Raw genomic sequence first — 22,235 nt, 5'->3', positions numbered from 1 at the left:
TTGTTGTGGTGGTTTACCCACTAACATTTTTGATATTTTTCACCTCTTTCCTGAGACCAGACTCTTTCTGTAATAGCACATTTATAATCTAAATATATGGATGGATTTTGGGAGGGGGGGGCTTAGTTCGGGGGGGGGGGGGGGGGGGGGGGGGGGGGGGGGGGAGGTTGGTTTGCCTAATTGGCTGGAATGCATCTTCAACTCTGCAATTTCCTGAGGTCTTAGCCAATGCATTTGCTAAACCAAGCTCTGGGACATCCAGATTGGATGCCTTCTATCGTGCAGATACCGAGCTGAAACTTCAGGTTTATATGAGAATATGTAATTTAAGTTTAGTAATTGGTCATACTGCCTTAGCCACCTTTTCTGTTTGGTGGGGGTTGGGCTGGGGGGGGTGTGGATATCCTACACAGTGTATTGATTGCCCATCAATTATGTATATTGTAATAAAGAAAGATAAATCAACTGCACATAATATGATAGTAAATGATAGACAAACATTTTATTGATTTGTTTTCTTCACTATCTTCATGAAAACAAACCCAAGAAATCCCTGAAGAAATGTACCTGACATTTTTTTTTACACACAATGGTATTTTAGAAAGCTCAATGAACAGGAAGTTTGTAACTCACGGTGACCATCTGCTCAAAGCTAAGTAGGCACCAACCATTTCCTTCCTTAACTGGAACCAGTGCAATGAAGCATTGCAATACAAGTGGAACATATTAGAAACCACATCAATTGAAGTAGATACTGCTCTGTGGATTTTTGATAAAAAATCAGTTTATTCAAACCGATGGGCAATACATCTTCACATTTAACCCTTACATCACAAAGGAATACTGATTAAAGTGATTCACATATTTCAAAATGAAACAGTATGTTGCATTGACAACTGGTGTTTAGTTTAGTTAAGTTTAATGATACAATGCAGAATCAGGCCACTCGGCCCAATGAGTCCGCGCCAACCTGTGATCCACCCTCACTAACACCAGGGACGTTTTATAATGTTCCCCAAGCCAATTAATCTGCAAATCTGCACGTCTTTGGAGTGTTGGAGTGTGTGGGAAACAAGAGCACCTGGAGAAAACACCCACAGGTCAGGCGGAGAATGTGCAAACTCCATACAGACAGCACCCCGTAGTGAGGATCAAACCCGGGTCTCTGGCGCTGTGAGGCAGCAGCTCTACCGCTGTTCCCCCATGCCACCTGTGGTGAGATGAAGAAGCACAGAAATAAAATGGCCTTGGGCTGATCAGCCTCAATCATATTGAATCGTGGTACAGTCTTGAGTGACCAGATACTGCTCCTATTATTAATATTCCTATGTAGCTGCTGAAATGCAGACATTTCACAATTTACAGTACACATTGCAGGCAGTACTGGATTGAATGAATTCAATATTATCACTAAGTTGTTGAAAATGACACATGCACTTTTGATTTGGGGGATACACTATGTCAACTTTAATTGCACACTTGCTTACAAAGGAAGAACTTATGTACTGACTTATTAACAGTAAAATGAAAGCATATCTCACAAGACAAACGTTTAACAAAAAGCTTTATTTGTTACCTCCATGGGGACACAACCAAGATAGCTCTGAAATTATGTAAACAGACGTAACTGTTTACATTACACCCATAGTTGCACTTTCAAAGTCTATTATATTGACAGTAGCTATTTAAACAAAGCATATATAATATGCATGAAAATAAAATAAATATACAGCATGTAGAAATTGCTTGGTTGCAAATGTATTCATGAGAAATCAGAATTGCTGCCGACTGAAAAAGTAAACTGAAAAGGTTGAGTCACTTGTCTCTCTGCTCACTTGCAATAATTAGTGTGGAATGCTGTAACTGAGGTATACGCAGCAATGCGCAAGATGACTTGGGAAATCACAACATTGAAATGTTCTCTGCAAAAGAAAATTGTGGAGTGAACATTGAAGGCAGTTGTGGAAATCACATTGTGGTAAATGCATGGCAGATGATTGTCCGTCAGATAGTTATATTAATGCCCAAACTATTTTACCTATTTTTCCTATACCATGGAACAATGTTACATATACCCTGAAAATTCTCGGATTCAAGCATCAATCAGGTGACCCGGGATGAGTGTTGAAGCACTATCTGTAATATTAACAGATTTTTTTCTCACTCCACAGATACTGAATGATCTACTGGCCTTGTCCACCATTCCCCTTTTGGCCTCAGTTTTCTGCAACATACATGGGAAACGTTTAGTTACTTTACATATCCTTGTGTTCATTCCCTCTCCTTCTTTCTCTCACTTCTATTATGAATCTAACAATCAGGCAGCTTTGCAACAGGCCTATATACCTATTGCAACCCTGGCCTCTTCCTACCTTAGGTATTCTCTTGGTTCGTCAATTTTCCTTCAATTTAAACCCAATTAATTTTCTCACATTACCAGTTCTGATAAAGTATCTTCAACCTGAAACATCAACTCTGTTGTACTGTCTACAGATGGGGTCAGTCTGCTGAATGTTTATAGCATTTTCCGTGAATGTTGATTACATTACTATCCTTCAATGTGCAATTGAATGCAATTCACTGTGGAATGAAATTTCACACTTTATTCAACAATTTTTTATCCAAAGCACAGTGTCTGAATAAAATGTAACTTTATATCACATGTGCGAACAAAACCTTATCCTATATATTGGTATGAAAAGTGACCATACAATTCCTTATATTTGTGGAAATCAAATAACAGAAATAATAATTAAACAATTAATCATTGACTGTTCGCCATCATATACGCCATTGGACAAGGTCAAAATTTCCCCTAGCGAAAAGGCCCTGAAATCCACACAATGTGTATGAATGATGATCAAAGAAACCCAATTAGTTTTGTTTTGAATAGTTTAGTTTAGAGATACAGCACGGAAACAGGCCCTTCAGCCCACCAAATCCACACCAACCAGTGATCACTGCGCATTAGCACTATTCTATACCCCCCAAGGACAATTTACATTTAAGCCAAGCCAATTAGCCTACACAACTATAGGTCTTGGGAGTGTGGGAGGAAAACATAGCTTCTAGGAGAAAACCCACGCCGATCATGTGGAGAACGTACAAACTCCATACAGATAGCAATGTAGTCAGGATCGAACCTGGGTACCTGGCGTTGTAAGGCAGCAATTCTACCGTTGCACAACCGTGCCATCCAATAAGGCTGTTTATTTTGGACAAAAGTTCCATGCTGGACTGGACATTGTATGTCTGGAATCTTCAAATGTTTAACAACAAACAACAAATGTGAATGGCCTTCTAAAATCCCGTTTCCAACCATATTTAGAATAAATGCATAGAAAGGAATTGCAGATGCTGGTTTAAACCAAAGATAGACACAAAAAGCTGGAGTAACTTAGCAGGACAGGCAGCATCTCTGAAGAGAAGGAATGGGTGATGTTTCAGGTCGAGACGTCTGCCCCTAAGAAGGGTCTCGACCCAAAATATCAGCCATTCCTTCTCTCCAGAGAGGCTGCCTGTCCCGCTGAGTTACTGCAGCTTTTTGTCTCTATCTTCATATTTAGAATAAGTCAGTAAACACCATTATAAATTCTGCAATTTTGAAAATGAGAACAATGTTCTTGTCAGCGAATAAATATATAAAATGCAGTTATCTGGTGACCTCATAAAATTGGATTTTCTTTGAGTTTCAAGAAATGCACGGTGTACAAACATTGAAAGTTATGTAAAATCATCTATAATAATTACTATAAAATGCTTCTCAGATTGAAAAAAATATCAGATATTCATTGGGATATTTTTCCTTTTACGATGTTTTTTTACTTTTGGCTTGGCATCGGTAACGTCTGCTGTTGTGATTGGGTTCCACTGTGTCATCTGTGTATTCCCTTTAACTGTTTCCTCTTTCAGATTTTTAGGATTTGCCATGATAGGTTGCATGCAACGTACGCAGGTCTTCATTTGAACCTTGCCTTTACGTGCTGAAAGTAAAATAACATGAAACAGAAAATTAGAAAATGCATAAATATTCCCAAAGAAACTTTACCTTCACAATCTGACGCGCTTCTACTAATACTAAGCAATGTTGACCCAGCAAATCTCAGTCATAGCATCAAGATGAAGTTAGGATTACTAAAATTGTCCTTGTGTCCAAAGACTAAAGAGTGGGATGATCGAATAAAATTCCCTGTCTTGTACTTGTTGTTTACAAGGCGGTAGGTGTGATAAAATTTAGTATAGTGGGATCAGGAACCATCTCCTTAAAAGTCTGGCTACTGTCACAGACTGTGGGTGATCATATACGTCATTGGCAAGGTCAGAATTTCCTCCTCGTGAAAAGGCCCTGAATTGCACGCTATATGACTGATGGGAATGGGAATCTGGAAGAAATACATGAAATACTATGTAGAAACAAAGAACTGTAGATGGTGGTTAATATACAAAAGGACTCAAATTGCTGTAGTAACTCAGCAAGTCGAGCAGCATCCCTGTTTTGTTGGGATTAGTGCTAAGTGAGCAGAGGGCTGTTCATTCAGAGCTTGTGATGTTGGAGTGTCTGAGGGGAGTAGATAAGTTAAGACGGTTGATGTTGGGCCAACAGTTAGAAACAAAAAGCCAGCAGAGGGAGTCCAAGAGGAAGGGTAATGTTGCAGACAAGAGAAGGGGTCATCACTGTTTAATGCGGACACCTTTCCATAGAAAAACGCCCGGAGGTAAAAGAGCTCCACATCATGGAGAGCCCGGAAATCATTGAGGTGGGGGTGCAGGCGTATAAAGGTAAGGCCTTTGTTGAGGACAGACTGTTCTGTATCGGAAAGTGGGACGTCACCAGGGAAGAGTGAAAACATAACAAGTTTTCACTATGCTAAATTAATCAACTTTAAGTTAGTGCACTTTAACCTTTCAAAAGAACGGAAGTTCTCTGCAACCAACAAATTATAAATTGTAGTCCCTGTAACTTTATGGATACCCATTATACTCATGTTTCTATGAACAACAGTAACATAATACAAGTTTTCTTTATTGTCACAGGGACCGAGGTACGTGGCTTTTGTTGCGTGCTAACCAGTCAGCGGAAAAACAAAACATGATAACAATCTAGCCATTCACAGCGTACTGATGTAAAGATAAAGGAATAACATTTAGAGCAAGATAAAGCCAGTAAAGTCTGATCAAAGATAGTACAAAGGTCTCCAATGAGGTAGATAGTAGTCCAGGACTGCTCTCAAGCTGTGCTTGGATGATTCAAATATATAACCACAGTCGGTGATTTTAATGTGGGATAAACACTGGCTGAGGATTCAGTGAGGGAATCTCAGCTCTTAAAATGTTCGTAAATTTTTATTTGGATTTTATTGAGAAATAGATGAAATCTCGATTTAAAATTTCAAACGAGACAATAAGCACTCCTTTCCGTGGGATATAATTCAAGATCTTGTGCTCAAATATCTTTCCTATCACTATGGTACATATGGTGCATTTCATATTCCACATGTTTATACATAACAGGAACACAACTCCAATAATTAAATATGAATGCAAAAGTGAAATACAACTGTAGATGAGGGAATGGGGCAGGGGCAGAGAGCTGGTCATAGCTAAAACCTTTTGTGTGAGAAGGTTCCTATTCAATCTAACGCCTCTCACCTTAAACCCATGCCCTCTAGGGAAAACCTTGTAAAAAAAAATGTGCATTCACTTTTTCTATTCCCCTTTTGATTTTGTACACTTTAAATCGCCTATGCCTCTAGAAATAAAGTCCTAGCCTGCTGAACTTTCAGTCTTAGCAACATGGTCATGTATTTTTCTGTAGTTGTTCCAGCAAAATGGCATCTTTCCTATAGCAAGATGACCGAAACTGAATACAATACTCTAAGTGTGGCCTCAGCAAAGTCTTGTAAAACTGCAACATAATTTCCCAACTTCCATACTCAACGCCCTTACAGAGAAAGGAGAGTACGCTGAAAGCTAGTCACCTTATGTTTTTACATTTTACTGTCTGCATATTTTAATGTTTTTCTGACTAAACAAGATTTGTTCCAGATTGTATGAAATGAAAATATGCAAGAGTGGCACAAAGTTACTGGCAAACAGTATGCCATTGATTATGAGGCCTTTCTATTTATTAGGATGGGCAAGAGATGTTGGCCTTTACAGTGACACCCACATCACTGGAAATGAACAAAGAAAAAAAACTGAATTTAAGACTGAGGTGTTATTTTAAAACTAAGAATGTGTGAAAATAAAAATAAATCTTTGGCTGTGAGGAGGAAATGAAGCTTCCTGAAAGCAAATTTAGTGGTGGAGGTATTTCAGAAAAGCGAGAGATAATGGCGAATTTCACACGATGAAAGACAATAATTTAGTAAAAGATAAAAGGAACGATATGTTGATTTATAAGGACAATAATGATGAAACAATCAAACAATATCCAAATTAAAGTTAAAAAAGGATAGAGACCAGGATGAGGGTGGAGGTTTGGGGGAGGAGCCAGGCTATCAACCAGAAATTTTCATCAAAATATTCACTACCATTTAAATATATAAAAGGTGCACCCGTGAAATAATGTCTGTCTGGTGTTCAAATGTGGAAAACCAGTGGGCTCCATTGTTTCTGATATAATCATCAGTATTAACACAGATTGGCAATATATTATTTTAATTTTGCTTAACTATTAAGGGATTAGCAGCACAGTGAAATTATAAACTGTAAACTGCTAGCAGGGCCTCCTTAGTCACAAACACTCACAGCAAGGATTGTGATAAAGCGATGGTTTAGTCTTGAGGAAATAACAAACAGGAGCAGAGGAAACACATGATTGATCACTTGTAGTTTTCTTTGTTTTTAATCCTTGCACATGACTTCAATGGTAGAAACAATTGTAAAGTGGTCATGTTTAATATGCAAGTAGGCCAGGACACTATAAATGTACTTCTTGTATATTGTTCTAACTGAACAATAAAATGTGATATGTTTAAGAAGGAACTGCAGATGCTGGAAAATTGCAGGTACACGAAAAAGCTGGAGAAACTCAGCGGGTGCAGCAGCATCTATGGAGCAAGGAAAATAGGCAACGTTTCGGGCCGAAACCCTTCTTCAGACTGATGGGGGTGGCGGGGAGAAGAAAGGAAAAAGAAGGAGGAGGAGCCCGAGGGCTGAGGGATGGGAGGAGACAGCCCGAGGGCTGAGGAAGGGGAGGAGTCAGTAAGGGCTAACAAAATTGGGAGAATTCAATGTTCATGACTGCAGGATGCAGACTCCAAGCGGAATACGAGGTACTGTTCCTCCAAAATGTGATAATTAGTCAATTAATGTCAGAGGGTTTCAATTAAATGGTATAAAGATGTTGTGTTTGTTTGGAAGGCCGTACTTTTCTGTACAGGCAGGAATTCTCTGCAAGATTCCACGTTCTGATGAATAAGATAAACCAGAAATTATTTATAACTTGATCACTTTCATTCATGAAGCCAGAAAAGAACAAGACAATTAATTTGGGAAATATGAAAAGGATTGCAGCATTGAGGTGCAAGTTGATTTTGGTGCTCAGCAGCTCATCGGCCAACCGGAAACTTTTACATCTCCATTTTAAAACACAAAGCATTTTCTTTTGCTGCACAAAACGGAAGCTCCATCACAAACTTCTGGCTTAAAGAAATAATAATAAATTAAAGTTAACTTTTCTTCAATTTAATACTCCAATCTTGCCGTGAAGGTGAAAGTAGCCTTAATTGTATTAAGAAACATGAGCTATGGGCCAAGACTACACAGAATTTTTTATGTCAGAAGATTAGAGGTGGGAAGGAACATAATGAACTCGAAAAACTGGAGCGATCTTTAAGAATCACTTTCTTTTATTAGCTGATACCTAGCGTCATGTACCCCTGATATTCAATGCCATTACCATCTTTAAATACCCCACCAACAACATCCTGAAGGTCACCTTTGAGCATAAATTCAACTGAACCATAGATAAACAACGTGCCTATAAAGCAGGCCAGATGGTGGATATCCTATGGTAACTTGCTTGCACTATTAACATCTAAGTTCTTTTTAGCACTTACAAAGCACAAGTTAGGAGTGCGATGGAATACTCTCCACTTGCCTGGCGATTGCAGCTGCCACAATTCCCAACAATCCTTCTTGTTGAACAATAATTTGAAGTAGTAAAGACAAAATATTCCGTGGCTGTGGACCCTCCATCCCAAACTTGGCTTGTAGCGCGTGTGTTGGCTGACTCTTGAAAACGAGTCCATAGCTGATAGTGAGTGAACCAACACAAACAATAAAAAACACTTGACCTCACTCTCGCCAATTCACCTGTGGCAGATACATCTGTTCATGATAGCATTGATGGAAGGGAACACACCATTAACTTTATGGAGACAGATCATTACTTGCATGCTGGCATTCAACACTAGTTGAATGGGGAATGCAGAAGGACATGCCAAAAGCAGTACTAGGCAAAATCAAAAATGACGATATGTTAGCTTTGTGAGGCTGCAATGTTGGGCTACAATTGTGTTAAACAACAAATGCAGAATGTAATTAACATAGCTGAACAATCTCACACAAATAGATCAAATGAAAGTTCTGCAAATCCCACAAAATCTAGTTGTAAGTGAAGCTGCATCTCAATCATGACATCCCTAACACATGAATGCTAGACATGGCCAAAGCTTTCAAGCTACGTTCAATCAAAAATGGCAAATTGATGGCTTTGACTTCCTCCTAAAATCCCCTTCACCACAAAAAACAACCTTCATCAATTTAGTTCTCTCCACATAACTGCAATAAATATCCAAGAGCAGTAAATACACTGAATACTTTGCTTTAAAAGGCACTCTGTCTAAGCTGAAAATTCAATGCCCATTGTGGATGTGTCCAATTTGCAATACTTAATCCTATTACAATGTACAGCACAGAATAAAAAACATAACAATGTTTTTATCTGATTAATTTACAATAACTTTTTTGCTTGTTATAATTAGTGAATCAATGTAACACTAAAATCATTGAAAAGAGATTGTCCCTTACCTTTGCAGAGTTTATAACTGACTATTGCTACAATAATCAGAAGCAGTAGAGACAGTACTGCACAAAGAGGAATCCACCAAGGTAAAGTAGTTTTTGAACTGACATCTGGAAAGCAGATATAAAACAGAAATAAAATCACTTGTACTCTCAAGTCAAATGTTGATTTTGGAGGTTGCGACATTCTGAGGGCTCTGCATAAAACTATATTATAAAGTAAATCTCCCTGCGCAAAAACAGCACTAATGTTCAAACCAATATTCAAACCAACAGAAATAAATAGTGTGATTAAGCTCATTTAAAATATAATACCTCAACCTAACGTATAAAGAGTTTTGAGAATCTCAGTTCCATTACTGGTTGGTGGGGTTCAAAACCTTTGAGTTAACTAATGGAGTTATTTTAAACTGTTATAATGTGAAAAATACAGAACAAATTCTTCACACAAAATTTAAGCAATTACGTTTTTGACCAATTAATACATTTTATGAATGTTAGAACACAGAATGGATTAGCACTGAATAGGCCATTGCCCCATGATGCCTGTGCTGAGCTTGATACCAAATCAAACTAAAACCTTCTGCCTGCATATGATCCATATCCCTCCAGTCCCTGCATATTTATGTGCCACTCTAAAAGGCTCTGATCTGTTACTATCAAAACTGTTTCAACCGCCAGCACTGACAGCGCATTCCAGGCACCCATTACTTTCTATGCAAAAAATCTTGCAGCGCACTACTCCTTTAAATATTCCCACTCTCAGCTTGAACCAATGCCCCTTTGTGTTTGACATTTCCACCCTGGGAACAAGATTCTGAAGAAGGGTCCCGATACGAAAGGTAACCTGTCCATGTTCTCCAGGGATGCTGCCTGACCCGTTGCATTACCCCAGCATTTTATGTCTGGTTTGATTGTTTCCTCTTTCTTTGCCTCTCATGACTTTGTAAACCTATATCAGGTCTCTTCTCAGCCTGTAACGCTCCGGAGAAAACAATCCAAGTTTGTCCAAACTCTCCTTATAGCTAACACTCACTAATCTACGCAATATCCTGGTCAACCTCTTCATCACCTTCTGCAAATTCTACACTACTTTCCTGTCCTGTAATGAGGTAATCAGAATTGCATACAATACTCCAAATGTGACATAAGTAAAGTTTTACACAGGTGCAAAATGACTTCCCGATTCTTATACTGAATGGCTTGACCTCCGATGTCAAGCAAACCAGATGTCTTCTTTAATACAATGATAGACACAAAAAGACTGGAGTAACTCAGCGGGTCAGACAGCATCTCTGGAGTAAAGGAATAGCTGATGTTTTGGGTCGAGACCTTTCTTCAGACCTTTTTCTGACCTGCTGCCTGACCCGCTGAGTTATTCCAACTTTTTGTGTCTATCTTTGATTTAAACCAGCATCTATGGCTCCTTCCTCTGTGCCTTCTTTAATACCATCCACTTCTGGTGCTACATACAGGGAGCTTTGTACTTGGACACCAAGACCCCTTTGTACATCATTATTATTATTATGGGTTTTGTCATTAAATCCTCTTACATTTGACCATCAAATGTGCAGCAGTTCACATTTGCCCAGATTAAACTCTATCTGCCATGTGTCCACCCAAAACCTCTTGTATCCAGTTGTATTAATTGATGGTCTTCTTAACTGTCTGCAACTCCACTCATTTTTGTGTATTCTGCAAACTGGCTAACCATTCCATCTACAGTTTCGTCTGAGTCATTTATATATATCACAAACGAACAGAGGTGCCTGCGCTGATCTCCGCAAGCCACCACTGGACACACACCTTCAACCAGAATTATGCCCTTCCATCACTAACCTCTTTTCTATGGATTAGCCAGTTCTGAATCCAAACTACCAAGTCACTGTGGTTCCCTGCATTTTAGTCTTCTGGCGATAGACACAAAATGCTGGAGTAACTCAGTGGGTCAGGCAGCATCTCTGGAGAAATGGAATAGGTGACATTTTGGGTTGAAACTCTGTCTTAGTCTTCTGGTTTAGCTACCATGAGATAATGAGGTGCCATCATTGTTCTGAGATGCAAGGAAATCTGGGTGCATGAACTGAAAACATCTAGCATTCAGGTGCAGCAGGTAATTCACAAACCTGTCAGAACATTTTCTTCTATTATATTTTATTGCTGGGGGAATTGAATACAAGAGTAGGAAGACCTTGCTTTATTTACATTGGAAATTGATGAGACCACATCTGGAGAATCTAGTGCAGTAATGGCCTCCTTGTTTAAGTAAAGAATAATATGACAGAAGTAGTTCAGAGACAAGTAAAGACTAATGCCGTGCCTTACAGGAAAAGGTTTGACAGGCTAGGATTGTGTCTGCTGCGATTCAACAGAGTGAGAAGGGTCCTGATTGATAAATGTAAAATCATGAGAAGTCTTGACAAGGTGGAAATGGAAAGGATATTTCCTCACAGAATGATTAGTTGTCATTGTTTAAAAAAAGGATCACATATTGAAGGCAGACGTGGGGGAATTTTCCATTCTCTCTAAAAGCTTTGACAAACTCTTCCTTTAAGGGGGACGGAAACAGAGTCTGTTAATAATTTTAAAGCAGAACGAAGCAAATACTAATTCACTAATGGGCTGAAATGTTTAAGGGTTGCAAGCATGGATTTGTTAAGGGCATATCATATTTAAATAATTTGAGATAACAGATAGAGTTAATGAAATTAATGCAGTTCTAGCAATGTTTTGTGTTAAGTGCCGCATACTACACTTATCAGCAAAGCTGAAGCACAATCCTTAAAAGGAGACAATAAACAAAAAATTATGGTTGGCAAAGTAAAAGATAACAAGAGCAATATAATGAATGGTTTTCTGACTTAAATTGTGAATAGTGGTGCTTCTACGTGTCAGTTTAGGATAATTGTTTTTTTTATAATCTATTTTAATAACCTAGAATTAGGGGGTCAAGCCAAAATTTCGATATTTGCAGATGGCATAAAACTTGGTGTATTGTGATTAACAAAGAAGATAGGGATATATTACAGCCAGATATAAACCAGCTGGTGATAGATGAAGTTTAATGTGGAGGAATATGCATGATGCAATTTGCTGTGAAGAATGAGGAAGAGAAAAGGATACTTTTCTAAATGGGGTGCAGGAGAAGGGGGATCTGTGCACAAATCATTAAACGTGGTTGGGGAAGTTAGGTAAGTGGATAATAAGGCAAACACAATCCTGTGCCATCAGTAAAGACAGAGTATGAAAGCAGGAATTTTTGCTGAATCTGTATAAAATTCTTGTTTGGCCTCAGCTGGAAATATTATACTAATTTCTAGTCACCACATTATCGGAAGGACGTGAAGATGTTAAACAAAATTGGTTCCTAGCGCTATAATCATGACAGAAGTTTAGATTGTTTTGATTGATTGTTTGATTGACTGATTGATTGAAAGTACAGCATAAAAACTGGCCATTCAGCCCGCCAAGTCCATGCCAACCGTCGATCACCCATTCACCAGTTCTGCATTATAATAATAATAATAATAATCTTATTTATATAGCACATTTTTAGTCAACTTGCATTGACCCCAAAGTGCTTCACATAATTACATTACATTTACACACAGGCAAAGGTGGGTGAAGTGTCTTGCCCCAAGGACACAACGACGGTATGCACTCCAAGCGGGATTCGAACCGGCTACCTTCCGGTCGCCAGCCGAACACTTAGCCCATTGTGCCATCTGTCTTCCCTTTATACCATCGCATTATACCACTTTCGTATCCACTCTCTATATACTAGGGGCAATTTACAAAGCCAATTAACCGAAAAACCTGAACGTCTTTAGGATGTGACTGAAATATGGAGCACCCAGAAGAAACCCATACAATCACAGGGAGAACATTCAAACTACACACGGACCTGAGGTCAGGTTCAAAACTGAGATTCTGGTGCTGTGAGACAGCAACTTTACATGCTGTGCCATCCTTTCTTTGGAGAAGAGAAGGCCGAGGGGAGATTTGATGGATATATATATAAATCGATGAAGGCTAGAAAATGTATCGAGATAGTGAAACACAAAGACCAAAGGGTTGTCATTAATAATGGGGGAAGTGAATGCATTACCTATGGATGTAATGGAAGCAGGTTCTGCTATATCATCAAAGAGATGAATTGTATTAATATATGCTGCAGAAAAAAATGCAATGCCGGAGAGAATGTGCTGGTGTGGGGAGACTAGTGATTTGTTCTGGTAGAAAATCAGCACACACATGATGGGCTAAAAGGGCTCCTTGTGTGATGTAATCATTCTATAATTCTGTGGCATATTGATCCCATGTATAGAATGAGTAAGTAACCGAGGCATGAAAATAATCATAAATCCATGGATGCTGGAAATCTGAAGTAAAAATACAGAAAATGCTAGTAGCACACTGGAGAACAGGCAGCATCTATGGAAAGAGAAAGAGAATTAACCTTTCAGGTTGGAGATCATTCTTAACTCTATGTATCTTTCCATAAATGTTGGAGGAGCTGCAGAGTTTTTCCAGTACTTTCTGTTTTTAACTTAAGATATCTCATCAGTTAAAACAATTGTGCAAAAACACATCAGCAAAGAATTACATCCAGGGAAATATTGAATAAAAGTGGACCTTAAGAAGTAGTGTAAAGTCACGTCACTAAGCTTAGCTGCTGCAGCTGGTGTGTACTCTTATTAATCTTAGACACTCCATGCAAACCCAGTTTCTGAAAATTCAGATTTTAACTCATCGCCTGCTAGGTATTATTACAACAAAAAAAATCAACCAGACACAGTGTAATCATATACAAATTAAATTATTTGTCAAAAGAGGGATGTTTCTACCTGCAAGGTTGACAGTATAAGTGGCCGAAGCTGGAGCTTTGAGCGTGGAGTGAGATACTTCACATGTGTAGATAGTTCCTTCCTGCGCTGGCTCTGTGTCGTGCAAGTAGCTGGAGGCTTCAGTTAGATGCTCTGCGTTAAGCTGATCGTTTGTTTTTACTCCATTCGTAATTATTTGACCATCTCTATACCAAGACAAGCTGTAGTCTGCAGGAAAGAACCCAGAGGTTTTGCACAGCAGAGAACCATCTGCATCTTGTGATTTCATAATCGTCATTGGTGCTGGGGAAGCTGTAGAAAATGTTAAAAGATAACATATGTTCTGATTTCAATATTGCAAACAAGATGTGAACCGATATACTTGTCTGGTGTACATTGGAAAATGTTAGAATATTCCCTTTTGTAATATTTCACTCCTCCATTATTAAAAGGGATTATTCGCTGGCATGTCTGGTCTATAGAACATTTTGGTATAACAATCTGACACCATCTTGTACAAAAATGTTATAATGGGGACTTATTGGGTAAATGTGTTCGGTTCTGCACTGTAAAGATCTATGTGGCTATAAAATTAAAAACGGACCCAATCATGATGAATCCAAATTAACTCTGAACTTGCCTACTTATATTTTACGCCTACATTAATGAAACTGAGACGACCTGGTACATTTGCTGGAAATGGGAAAGGAAGAAGCTATCCCGCACACTTAATGGTTTTGTTCAACAAACGTGTAGGTACATACCCGAGTAAATCAGCCTGAACTGAATGAAGTAGTGAGCTAGGTTGGCACAGAATGAGATGCCCTGGCCTAAACCCAAATATAGGTTGTGTAGCCTGAATTCCAATTATGCCTGTCTTGCACTTAAATATAATGTGTTCATTTTGTGAAATTAATACATTGTTAAAGTAGGCAGCTACCATTCTCTCATCAAATAGCTGAGACATAAAAACAGCGTTTTTCCTCCACGAGTAATAGCTCTACTCAATAACCAAAATTCTGTAGCCTCCTTTGGCTGTGGTATTTTATTTAATTCACATGTTTAATCAATAATGTTTTATTGTTAATGTTGACTGTTTTATGTGTCATTCTTAATTGTCGCTGTATGTCATGTTGTCATTTGCGGGCGGAGCACCAAGGCAGATTCCTTGCATGTGAACTTACTTCGCCAATAAACTTATTCATTCATTCATCAAAAAATTCCATTGTCAGGTAATATTTATGTCTCTATTAAAACAAAGCTTGACAAAGTAAAAGCTTGTATTTGGCAAAAGAACAGCAGCATTACCATAAAAAGCTAGTTTCTACAAAATGTAATAACATTTAAAAAATGAAATTTTGATGCTTGTACCAGAGCATAAGCTTTATGCAGTTTGCCATCGATGGCATCTACACAAGGCACTTCTTCAAGAAGACAGCATCTATCATCGATGATTTCCACCAAATGGCTTATGCTCTCTTTTCTCTGCTACTGTCAGACAGGTGGTACAGAACACTAACGTGTAGGAAAGAACTGCAGATGGTGGTTTAAATTGAAGATAAACACAAAATGCTGGAGTAACTGAGGACCAGGCAGCATCTCTGGAGATAAGGAATGGGTGATGTTTTGGGGCGGGACCCTTCTTGTACAGAACATTAAATTCCCACACCACCAGGTTCAGGAACAATTATTTTCCTCCACCATCAAGTCTTGAAATGGCCTTCATGATCTTAATACTTCCTCAGCAGCGAAATGCTATGGACCACCTCTTGCACAACAATGAACTTGATTTTAAATCTGTGTAAGAAAGAACTGCAGATGCTGGTGAAATCGAAAGTAGACACAAAATGCTGGAGTAACTCAGCGGGTGAGGCAGCATCTATAGAGAGAAGGAATGGGCGACATTTCGGGTCGAGACCCTTCTTCAGAATCTGTTTTGCACAAATTTATTGTATTACACATTGTTTTTCTTTGCACTGGCTTTCATAATTTATGTTTAATTTGCCTGCCTTTGATGCTGTTGTAAGCAAGCTGTTCATTGTACTTATAACTTACTGTATTTGGGCTTATGTCAATAAACTCTACTTGCCAAATAATTTAGCATAATTATCATACAAAGCTGTAGTCTACAAAGTGTAACAAAGTGTCAAATAAATTACCGATAAATTAAGAAACATTTTAGAATATTAAAAATATATAATTTGCATCGTATAATTAAATAATAATTGATAATGTGGGGAAATGGCTGCCAGGACCATTCATATGAAATATAGGTCTTTACCTATAGGAATGATACACTTTGGTCCAAATATTCACACTGTTGCCACTTGTTCTCACCCCTTTCCACTAACTCCATCCCACCAAACCCCATTCTTAAACAGTAAGATGGTCTGCTTAAATCATGCATTTCAGTGGTACAATTTATCTGCTGCATCCTCTGTTAAAAATGCTAATAAGCATCTACAATTAAAGAAAACCAATACAATTATAGATACTTAATCTAAAGCAGCGAACATTACATATTATTAAAGGATAGGCACATGCTTTGACAGAGAATGCAACAGAAATAATGCATACATTCTCAATACTATGAAACATCTTTAAATAAAATAATATCCTCATGTTGCATTGGGAGGATAGTCTGTCAGTCAATTTGGCTTTTATAAATCAAAAACGGTAAGAAAGTAGGTTGTATGAAAGCTGATGAGTCCCTTGCAATTATAATAAGGGCTATTTAACTTCAGGCCAGTGTCAGTACTTGTAAACTGCACAAATTAACCAGGATTTTCTGGAAACACAAGTTACAGAACATAGATTACATCATTTATATATCCAGAAATAATCCCTAAAGGAGCCTATTCAGATAACGATTAAAATTGAGATGTCCAGAAATTAAGTTTTTGTTTTGTCAATCGCTGGTTGGCACATTCACTCGTCCAACTTTTTCCTCTGAAGACACAAGGTTTGAAATAGAGACAGGGGCAATTGGTGGATGGGAAGGAAGAGAAATTGGTATATTTCAACGTTTAACATTTAATTATTAAAATTTCCAATCGGAATGGGATTAATATTCTAGAACCGAATAACTGAATGTGTAGATTTGGGACTGATCAAATAAAAATAAAGGTATGGAACTTGAGCGGGCGAGTAGCCGTCATCATCCTTCCGCTTCGGGGCACCCGCGACCCCTGAAATAACAGCGCAACTCTAGCACATATTTTTGTAAGATTGTTTGAGGAATTGGTCCATTTGTAATCGTAGAATCTCGCAATTTGGCTTTGAAATTCTTTCGATACGTAATCCAATGTATGTAATAACATAACGCTGAATGAGTCTGGGCTTGATTAGTAATTTAACTTCGTGCGACATTACCAAACGAAAGATGTCAATGAACTGTGCAAATTTAGTCCAAACTGCCCCACTTCAGACACAATCGGTTAAAGACAAATGCATCTCAAATACAACCGGCTGGTGGGGAAGGGAAATTTAAAGTTAGAATATTGTTTATACTATCCGAGCGACTAACTGTTCAGTTTTGGAAATAAGCAAATTAAATACAGAGCACCAGATACGTTCACTGCGGTTAGCACCAATTAAGTTTCCCCAATATATTTATGTTATTAAATTGACTGCACCATCGGACGGCACGTGTAGGGCATTAACCGGAGACAGTTCAGTGCAATTATCCCATTGCAACCCGACTTTCCAGGAATTTTTGTTTTGTTCCCCGGGTGGAAGTCCATTCTGAGGGGATAATGAACGCGCCCGTGCGTAGATAGAATTCTACCCCAACATGCTTGAGCATGAATCAATACGCTACTCTCCCGTGAAGTATATTAGTATATTACACAGACCACTAGTGATGTACCAACATACATCGATAACTCAGATCGCCATTTTCCATCAGCCCAGTTAATTTGCCTTCCACCCTTTCGGCAGCTCTTCCAGTTTATCCTGGAAATAACCAAATAACCATATTTCCCTTCCTGTGGAATGTTGCAACTAATTGGGAGCCTAATTGTTTATTAAGTAGCGGGAATTGTGTATTAAGTAGCTGTTTGTAGAAAGCATAGCAATCCCCCTTGGATGGAACACCTGAAAAGTGTTTGTAAAACAAATACTATCAACGGCAATCCAGATTTTAACCCCCCCCCCCCCCCCCCAGATATGTTCAGCCGATGCCCGCGTTTGCCGCACGGAATTATAAAGGGATGATACAAAATGTGCATTCGGCGCGTTCATTTACGAATACCCCCTTCCATTATTATACATGTCATGGTCTCCCGTGGTTCACAATGCCCGGTACCAATATTCCCTTGTGCCCCCTGTCATTGCTGCAAGGTTTTGCATGGCAGCGACCATTATTTACACGTAGTGTATGAATCGTAAATGAAAACTTTACGGGAATATGTTTTAGCTACTTTATTCCTTTCCAGTCTCCTATCGCACTGCACCGGATCAACATTGCCCCGAACCAGGTTCATAAACAAAAGTGGCAGCATGTCGCTGAGAACGATCGCTCACCTTTTACTTCAAGGGTTGCACCTGTTCCATTTCCAGTGTATTCACCCTCCACTCTGCAGTAATAGATTCCGGCGTCTCCGAATCTCACGTTCACAATCTTAAGCGAAGCGCTCGCTTTTGATTCCACCTGGAACACTTTCCTGGAATCTTCTCCCTCTTTGAAAAACTTCCGTTCTCCTGTTTTCCACCAATACATCCTAATGTTATTTTTATCTCTAAATAGCCCGAACGCGCATTGCAAAGTCGCGTTCTGCCCTACCAATGCATAGACTTTATCCGGCATTTGATGCACCTGCGTAACCTTGGCGAATGCTGCAAAAATAAACGGAAAACAGTGTGTATATTTACGAAAGGCTCAGGACAACAACAAACTTTCTCGTCTTTCAGTTAATTTTAACAAATCCATGGAAATGGCGACTTGCTTTAATGTACAAACACCACATGAACAGATACCTTCCAAAGACCTGACACAATGAATTAAAAACAGCGACAAAACAAATGATCATTAGTTTGCTAAGTGAACTCGTCGCTTCATGTGCAAGTGTTTTTGAAGAATACCTGTGCAAATAACGGCCAGAATGAGGAAGGGGTTAAATTCATTTTTTCCATACATACTGAGTACCGACTTCGCAATTGAGGAGCCACGAGAGACCGCGGAGTCGAACAACAGAAAGTTATTGAGCCACGCAGCTGCGTTGGTTTGGGGATGGTGGGTGGGAATAACGGTATGTTGAGGGACTTTTTTTTTGGCGGGGTATATTGTGCAAACGAAACTAAATGTCAGACTTGCAGCTTTGCGGTTTCAGTGCTGTCAAACGTCAGTTGAGATCTGCGAAGAAAGATGCTCGCTGCTGGAAATGGAAATTGAGGCTAATTCAAAGAATTCGAAAACACATTGAAGCAGAGTTTTTATCACAAGGTGTGTGTGGCGGGGGTGGGGTTGACAGGATTGTTAGGGGTGAAGGCAGGGAGCTGTGTGGCTCAGCAACTTTCTGTTGTTCGACTCCATGATCTGCAGAGTCCTGCTCCTGCGCTGAATAAATATGTTTAACTTCACGGGAAGCCAAATGTACAAGAGGCTCTACATTCACCCTCAGCAGATAACACAGCATGCAGTGCTTGTGCGTATCCCTTGCGAGATTCTCCAGGCGATGTGATTGCTACATTGAACGGAAATGTTCCCCACAATAGGGATATTTTAGAGGCAGCTGAAACTCAAACACGTGTATCATTTCCAAATTTAAACCTTGATATGTAGCAAGGACAATCCCATCTCTATCCTGTGATTTCACTTATTTGCTCCAAGGAAGGTTTGATCATCGTCTTGCTCTTTCTTCTTGCTGTAATATATTTGGGGGAAACAACCATTCTAAGTGTTACAGTTTTACATTCAAATTGTGAAAAAATCTGTGTCATTTGACATCTGAAACAACTAGTTACATTCCTGGAATTTTTGGATCGCTTGCTTTGCACATTGTTCCAAAAAGTCTTAGTGAATAAAAATAATCAAAATTCTTTATGGGTGCTTAAGATAACAAGGAGTTAACTTGTCATTGCAAGGTAAAGAATAATTTATTATTAACTAACATATTCAAATAAATAAATTAAGTCATCAACAGGAGTTAACTTTTGTGTTATCTTTTTACACACTGAGAGCATCACAATGCATTTACGTTCACTTGTCTTGATTTTTGACGCTCAAAACACATAACAACAATATATAAGGTAGGTGTGTGGTATCTCAGGTCCAGAATGCAAAATGTTCACACATTTCACATGTTCACACATTTCACTGGTGTTGCACAATAGCCATTGTGAACTTGGGTCGTTATCGTTTCTAAAATTAATTCAGATAAAAATAGATATGAAACAAGCAGAGATTAAGAGAGCAAGTTTGCAGCAAAATCCTGTAAATGACAACATTTCACAACGGTTCTCATTCCGTGCTCTAAAACCGATCTCCCGCTTGTTCAGGACTTAAACTCCCTCTCCCATTCCCAATCAGATTTTTCTGTCCTGGGCCTTCTCCATTCTCAAAGTGAGGCCCAGCGCATATTGGATAGACAGCACCTTATATTTCGCTTGGACAGCTACATCCCAGCGGTATGAACATTGACTTATCTAACTTCAAATAGCCCTTGCTTTCACCCTCTCTGCATCCCCCTTCCCAGTTCTCCCACAAGTCTTACTGTTTCCGACTACGTTCTATCTATGTCCCGCCCATTCCACTGACATTAGCCTGAAGAAGGGTCTCGACCCGAAACGTCACCCATTCCTTCTCTCCAGAGTTGGTGCCTGTCCCCCTGAGTTACTACAGTATTTTGTGTCTACCTTCCTGTAAATGACTATTACTTTTTCTATAGGCACCATTGGATGATTTTAAATCTACTGTGTTAATGATAAAAATACTTTATTAAAAAATCAACTTTCCCCAACATGGGGATAAACAGGGTGGAGCTTTATACAGCTTTGCTCAAGCTTTGAATTCACTTGTCCTTAAAAGCTGCAAAGATGTTTTAATGTATATGTGTGTATATATGTACCCACTCTAAGTTTATGATTTCTCTTCTTTGTAAGTTTCTTTAATGTAGCAGTAGAAGATACTTGTAAAAAAACATGGCTGGTTTCATGGCAACTTATTATTTCCTAAACCTCTTAATTCTTAACAACTGCCAATAAGTCCCTCGCCTTTGGAAAATATATCAATGTCGTCAATTTAAACTTAAATTTTAGTTCTAAACTTCTCTCAAGATAGGCATGGAAAACAATGTTTTATATAATGCAGAAATATCAATCCATGAAATGGGTGACTCTTCCCAGGGTCACTGTTGCAGAAGTTTGATCAGCCTTCCTGAGGGTGAATCCATGGAAAATAATTGGTCCAGAGCCCATGGCCATGTCCATGGGAACTGCATGGACCAACTAGCAGGAGTGTTCACAGGCATCTTCAATCTCCCCCTCCTCCATTCTGAGGTACACATCTGCTTAAAAAAGACCATTATCATCCCACTGCCATAGAAAATCAAGATCTAATTTCTTAACAACTACCGTCCAGTGGTCTTGACATCCACCATCATGTGAGAGGCTGGTTATGGAATGCATTAAATCTAATCTACCAAGTAACCGTAACCCATTGCAGTTCGCCTACCGTCCAACAGGTGGCTGATATCCAGCTCCCTCAGATCTGGACTGAAAGACAAATCAAGGCGCAAGTTGCAATAAACCTCTCCCGGTTAACAAACCAATTGTTACCAACTTCATAAGGAAATGTGTGGAGTGTTCTCCCATGAAAACCACCTCACTGTTCCCCAACCAGAAACCTTGGATGAACCTGGAGGTCTGCTTTCTTCTGAGGCCCAGATCTCAGGCATTCTAACGCAGAGAGCCATTAGACCGAATGTCCTTCAGAAGGAACATTCTTTTCTCAGGAATCAATCAGTAATTTGATAAATCTTCATTCCACATCTCAAAAGAGTAGATGGGAAAATAGAACAATATAAAACTAGTGTGAGCGGATGAACAATTGTTGGTTGGCATGGATTCAGAGCGCCAGAGAGCCTGTTTCCACGCTGGATCTCTAAACTAAAAGGGCTAGATTTTATTTTGCTAATATCTTCATTACAGTTATACCAAACTTATTTACCACTGAAGACTAACATCCCATTTGCCTTTCCCAGTTTTATAATATCAACCAGACTGTTGTCTCAATCTTTGATTGGTACCATTCTCTGCCCAAAATCATGGCAGCCACTCCAGTTAGTTAATCCACATTCTTCTCTGTGCACAGTGAAAGTGTGGAAAGTTTAGAATCATTTTTTTTATTTTGTGCACCAAGAGCGAGTATCAGGCTTACTT

General features: G+C 39.0%; 1 protein-coding gene across 1 annotated transcript; it reads right to left on the bottom strand.

Moving 5' to 3' along the window:
* Positions 1-1,503: 1,503 nt before the first annotated feature.
* LOC129705206 (signal-regulatory protein beta-1-like) lies at positions 1,504-19,927 on the bottom strand. The gene is made up of 5 exons (XM_055648673.1): positions 18,939-19,927; positions 18,381-18,692; positions 13,878-14,168; positions 9,037-9,141; positions 1,504-3,983 (listed from the first exon to the last, which is right to left on the bottom strand). The coding sequence occupies exons 1-5, from the start codon at positions 18,991-18,993 to the stop codon at positions 3,781-3,783; spliced, it is 966 nt and encodes a 321-aa protein (XP_055504648.1). The 5' UTR covers positions 18,994-19,927; the 3' UTR covers positions 1,504-3,780.
* Between the last annotated feature and the right edge of the window lie 2,308 nt (positions 19,928-22,235).

The sequence above is a fragment of the Leucoraja erinacea genome, chromosome 17 (assembly GCF_028641065.1).
Source record: "Leucoraja erinacea ecotype New England chromosome 17, Leri_hhj_1, whole genome shotgun sequence".
Classification (NCBI taxonomy): Eukaryota; Metazoa; Chordata; class Chondrichthyes; order Rajiformes; family Rajidae; genus Leucoraja; species Leucoraja erinaceus.
Note: the sequence above shows the minus strand (reverse complement) of the source record. Positions and strands in the feature narration are given on the sequence as shown.